This window comes from Antrostomus carolinensis, unplaced genomic scaffold (genome assembly GCF_000700745.2).
Source record: "Antrostomus carolinensis isolate BGI_N321 unplaced genomic scaffold, ASM70074v2 scaffold22576, whole genome shotgun sequence".
In the NCBI taxonomy this organism is placed as follows: Eukaryota; Metazoa; Chordata; class Aves; order Caprimulgiformes; family Caprimulgidae; genus Antrostomus; species Antrostomus carolinensis.
Window position 1 is genome coordinate 4,115 of NW_010324243.1, and position 5,453 is coordinate 9,567.

Consider the following 5,453-nt stretch of genomic DNA (forward strand, 5'->3'; position numbering starts at 1 on the left):
GGTTCAGGTACCGGCCTTTCCAGCCCACCTTTGGCAGCTCAGACAGTCGTCCCCCTCCGGCACTGTAAGATCCCCGAGCTGCCCGTGGAGAGGAGTGTGCTGTTTGAACTTCAGCTCTTCTTCTGTCATCTCGTTGCTCTGTTTGTCCACTACATCAACATCTACAAAACTGTCTGGTGGTACCCACCCTCTCATCCACCTTCACACACCTCGCTGGTAAGCACCAAATTTTCTCTATATTTTGGTACAAACTGCACACAACATGACTCTTATTTGGCACATTTTAGGCACTGGCTCTCTGCTTGGCATTCTCTTTCTGATCTTGGAAGAGAGAGTCTGAAGAGAATAGAATAACTGGGAAGCTTCTCTGTTGAATGTGGGTTTCTGCTGCTTGATGGAAAGTGGAATAATTCATTTTTTTCCCCTTACTGCAGAATTTTCATCTTATTGACTTCAACGTGCTGACAGTGACAACCATTGTCCTGGCACGCCGGCTGATCGGTGCTATTGTGAAGGAGGTAAAGTCCCCAAACAGATCTCAGAACCATTCTTTCCTCTCAGGTGAAATGTGATGTGTGTCCCTTCTGCAGTTCCTGACTCTTTTGTCCTTTTCTAAAGAACTTTGTGCTATGTCCAAGTCAGGAACCAAGGCGTGGTTTCTAAAGGGAAGCACAGGGAACAGAAATGAGCGCCTCAAACCATCGCTCATGACTCAATCTGTCCTTCTGTGATTGTTTCTGAATTACTGTCTCAACTAGGCTGTAGTAATTCTGCTTTCTTCCTCGTGAAGAGCAGTATTTGGCCCTTTTCCTGATCTCTTAGTTATTCTGGCTTTCTGTAAGGAGGAACCAGCGTGGATTGGTTTCTGCTGACTGCAGAAGCCTGTGATGAGCAGGTCCAGGAGAGCAGGGTGGTCACACCAGTGACTACCAGACCTTAACAAGAAACACTGAGAACTCTCCTCACTCCAGCTTGAGGAATGAGGCTCTGGGTTTTGGCCAGCCCAGACTCCACCCTCCCAAAGGCTCCCTTTGCTGGAGGCAGTCAGACAGAGCCCTTCACTAGCTCTTCCTTCATGCCTGTGAAGTTGATTTTACAGATTGAGTGCTGCTCATTTACTATTTGCTTCCTGTAGGAAGAGTGAATGAGTCTCCCCCTCTGCCCACCTCTTTCTTCTCTCCCCACAGGCTTCACAGAGTGGCAAAGTCTCCCTGCCACGCTCTGTTTTCCTGGTGATCACTCGGTTTGCTGTTCTCACTGGCACAGGCTGGAGTTTGTGTCGATCAATAATTCACCTTTTCAGAACCTACTCTTTCCTTAACCTCCTGTTCCTGTGTTACCCGTGAGTATCTCTTTTGGCACTGAGGTGATTTCTAATGCTGCTTCAATGCAGTGAGTGTTGCTCAGTTGAAGCCTGAAAGTAAATTAGCACTCAATTACCTGGTAACAGAACTTAAACTACCCTTTTCCCTCGTGCTGTGTCATGTTTCTTCTTGGTGGCAGGGCATATCTTTAACATTTACCCATATTTCATATTTAATGAGAACATTAATTATTAGATTGCTCGTGGTCCTCTGAAAAAGGACTGTGTCCTTTTCTCATGGTATTCATAGAACCCTTGTCTCCTGTTTATCTCAGTCTTAGCTGCCTCTGCCAGGTGGAGTGAGTCAAAGAGCTTCCCTGCTTCATGTTAACTGACAAAAGGAAACCAGTTCTGTTTCCAATCAAATAATGAAAATAGCTCCCTTCTCTCTGGTAGATGCAGGAGGAAGCATCTCATAAAGTTCTGAGACTTGGCGTTTGTGTTTGAGATAAGATGGGTGAAGCTCTTTTCTGGAGTTTCTATAGGTACTAAGTGCATTTAGGAGAGGGCTGTGATGGTAATGCTGCTCTGCTGCCAGCCAGGACATCGCACGACGAGCTGGTAAGGGAGTAATCGCCTTTCTGCCCTTTGCTGCTCCAGGTTTGGCATGTACATTCCCTTCCTCCAGCTGAACTGTGACTTTCGGAAGACGGGCCTCTTCTCTCAGGTCACCAACATTGGTCTTAGAGAGACCAGTGAGGTGAACTCCAGGGGCAGAGACTACCTGACCGTCCTAAAGGAAACCTGGAAGCAGCACACTCGACAGATGTACGGCATGGAGGCCATGCCCACTCATGCCTGCTGCCTCTCCCCAGATCTCATCCGCAATGAGGTGGAATACCTGAAAATGGACTTTAACTGGCGGATGAAAGAGGTGCTGGTGAGCTCCATGCTCAGTGCCTACTACGTGGCCTTCGTGCCGGTCTGGTTTGTGAAGGTGAGCGAGGGCCACCTCTGCTCTGGCAGATGCTGCTCCTCCAGGCGTGGGACTGGCTGGGGAGGATTGTGGGGAGGTGGACACAGGGTTGTGGAGGAGATCTGGTTCTCGTTTCTTGCTTGACTGGAATATGGAAGAGGTTCATCAGAGGGCTGGTCTGTTGTACACAGGTGGCTGTACCAAACCCATTTACTTGTGAAAAAATAAGAAGCAAAACCATCTAGGTTTAGCTTTGCTTAGCTCCAGATAACAATATTGTCCTGGTAAAGTGTATTCTGAGTGTCTGTGAGAGTGTCCAAGCTGGAAGGGCTCCAGGCTGACCCTTCCTTCACACACTGACCTCCTGTGAGGACAGAACTCCAGGGCAAGGGGATTGATTTTCATAAGGGAGGCAGCATGAGGATGATGGACCAGTATTAGGATTCTTAGCTGGGTTTTTTGAGTTACTGGTATGTTGTACAAGGAGACAAATGTCTTGTAGTAAATCTATCAGACCTCAGGGATGAGCCCAAGTCCCCTGAGGGGCTGGTGCTCCCACCCATCATCAGCTGAGCTAGGGGAGCACCAGGAGCTGTCTCCCTGGTTTTGGTGCTGGGTGATGATAGTATAAATGTGTCACTGTGGTGTGTTCAGGAGCTGTACAGCAGCCATCCTATGTGGGCACTTTTTTTTTCAAGCAGGATTAATAGCTCCATGCAAAGCCCTCGTTTTACCTGCCTGAGTGCTTTGTGTTTTGATGGCTTCGTTAGGTGAGGCTGTCCAAACACCTTGTCACATATTCTCCTTGTCCCCCCCCCCACAGAACACTCAGTACTATGACAAACGCTGGTCCTGTGAGCTCTTCCTTCTGGTTTCCATCAGCACGTCTGTGATCCTGATGCAGTACCTCTTACCTGCGCGCTACTGCGACCTGCTCCATAAAGCTGCAGCGCACCTGGGCTGCTGGCAGAAGGTCGACCCAGCCCTCTGCTCCAATGTGCTCCAGCATCAGTAAGGAACTCTCTCCTGGGGTTAGGGCTGGAGTTTGCTCTTAGCTGCTGGTGTGAACAGAGGCTGGATGGGGAGCTCAGCTTCCCAGCCACCACCTCTCCTCCTCCTCCTCTCATTGCTTAAAAAAAACCTAAAAGAAAGAGAAATGAAAGCAGAGTTGTTGGCTGACACACCCAACAGCTCACAGACACTGTCTGCACTGTCCACTCTCAAGCACAGCAAGCAGATCTGATTTTTGGCCAGATGGCTGCTGCTTCTGGCCCCAGGTAGCTGCCGTTTGTCACTGCCATGGTTACAAACCTTGATGGGACAAACTCTGCCCTGACAAACGATGGCAGCTTCCTACTGTGGCCAACGCTATGGAAGCAGCTCCTACGTAGCCCTAAAGAAGGGCAGCGGGGCTGGGGAAGGGTCTGGAGCACAAGTGTGCTGAGTTCCCTTGTGGCTGAGGGAACTGGGGGTGTTGAGCCTGGAGAAAAGGAGGCTGAGGGGATGGCAAGTCCCGGGGAGAAGGGTGGAGAGAGGTGGGTGTGGGTCTGTTCAACCAAGGCCCAAGGGACAGGACAAGAGGAAATGGGCTCCAGTTGCACCAGGGGAGGTTTAGATTGGATGTGAGGAAAAATTTACTCACCAAAAGGATGGTCAAGCATTGGAACAGGCTGCCCAGGGAGGTGGTGGAGTCAAAAAAGATGGGTAGATGAGGTGCTGAGGGACATGGATTAGTGGTGGGTTTATGGTTGGACTCGATCTTAAAGGTCTTTTCCAACCAAAACAATTCTGTGGTTCTATACGTTATCCTGGCTGATGGTGGGAAGACAGCAGACCCTCCTTCAGCTGTGGAGGTAGAAATCAAAGCTCTCTGCTTGTTCCTTGCAGGTGGACAGAGGAGTGCATGTGGCCCCAGGGAGTTTTGGTGAAACACAGCAAGAATGTTTACAAAGCTGTGGGTCATTACAACGTGGCGGTGCCCTCAGACGTCTCACACTTCCGTTTTCACGTAAGATCACATCTCCTTTACGGGGACTGAGGTGTGGCACCTCGGCAGGGTGACAGTCCTCTTGTCCTGGACACCTCAAGCTGCCTGAGCTGTCTCTCCGAGCAGGAGAGCTGCCCGTGGAGTGGGCTGGGGTGGTGGAACGAGCAGGGTTCAGTGCAGCATTTCACCTTAGTCCCATGTCTCCCATGGGTGCTGCCAGAAGGGTGACTGGTCCCTGCAAACCAGGGCTCTGTCCAGAGCTGTTCACAGGTCAACGTTGTGTTCCCAGTGGGGAATCCCAGAGGAATCCTCACCAGCCTCTGCCTCATCACACACCTCCTGTCAGGGACACGTCCACCTCGCTCGGTGCCTTACTGCGCTCTCTCCTACAGTTCTTTTTCAGCAAACCACTGAGAATCCTCAACATCTTGATTCTCCTGGAAGGAGCTGTCATCTTCTACCAGCTTTACTCACTGATTTCTTCAGAGAAGTGGCACCAAACTATCTCCCTGGCGTTGATCCTCTTCAGCAATTACTACGCCTTCTTCAAGCTGCTGCGTGACCGTCTGGTGCTGGGCAAAGCCTACTCGTATTCTGCCAGCAGAGACTCAGAGCAGAAGTTAAATTAAAACAATTGCACTGATGCTCAGCTTCTTACAAAACAAACAGAACAAGGAACCCTCAGAGCTTTGTATTTTTGTTACCACTGCTTTTTTTTGGTTGTTTTTTTTTTTTTCTTTGATAACTGATGTAATTAAAAGGAAAAAAAACATATTTTTTTACTCCCAACGGTTGTTTGTGTGTTTGTTATCTGGTAAAATCCCCCCGGGATGGCCTCCCCCTGTTTGTATTTGAGAGGAGTGATTGATTAACAACAGTGTTTAGTTTTGAGAGGTGTAAATACTGCTGGAGTCGGAGCTCTGGGTGGGAAGATGAATTAGGGGTAGGTTAAAGCTCACGATTTCCACTCTGGGTGCCTTAATAAGGGGGTGAACCCTGATCCCCTCCTTTCTGGGGACCCCAAAGTGTGTCCTGCTGCACCCCGGAGGGGAAGGCTGCCTTGTTTCACTAGGGTGGGGTTTTTAATTGTGCAGCCCCTCGCTTGGAGCCTGCGCAGGGGATGGGTTGAGCTCTGCAGAGGTGTGAGGGGGTCTCGGGGGGTCTCGGGGGGTCTCGGGGTCCTCCGG

At 49.9% G+C, this 5,453-nt stretch overlaps 1 protein-coding gene across 2 annotated transcripts in view; it reads left to right on the forward strand.

The window, feature by feature from the left end:
- The window catches only part of TMEM39B (transmembrane protein 39B), a 7,332-nt gene extending 2,277 nt beyond the window's left edge, over positions 1-5,055 (forward strand). Inside the window, exons 2-8 of one of the 2 annotated variants that reach the window (XM_010170887.1) lie at positions 1-216; positions 435-518; positions 1,188-1,342; positions 1,964-2,300; positions 3,103-3,290; positions 4,167-4,287; positions 4,659-5,055. The exon at positions 1-216 is cut by the window's left edge and continues 3 nt beyond it. In XM_010170887.1, coding sequence (XP_010169189.1) covers positions 1-216; positions 435-518; positions 1,188-1,342; positions 1,964-2,300; positions 3,103-3,290; positions 4,167-4,287; positions 4,659-4,895 — 1,338 coding nt within the window. In that variant the 3' untranslated portion in view covers positions 4,896-5,055. The remainder of the gene's footprint in view (positions 217-434; positions 519-1,187; positions 1,343-1,963; positions 2,301-3,102; positions 3,291-4,166; positions 4,288-4,658) is intronic. The other variant, XM_010170889.1, reaches the window with a different exon arrangement.
- Positions 5,056-5,453: the final 398 nt, after the last annotated feature.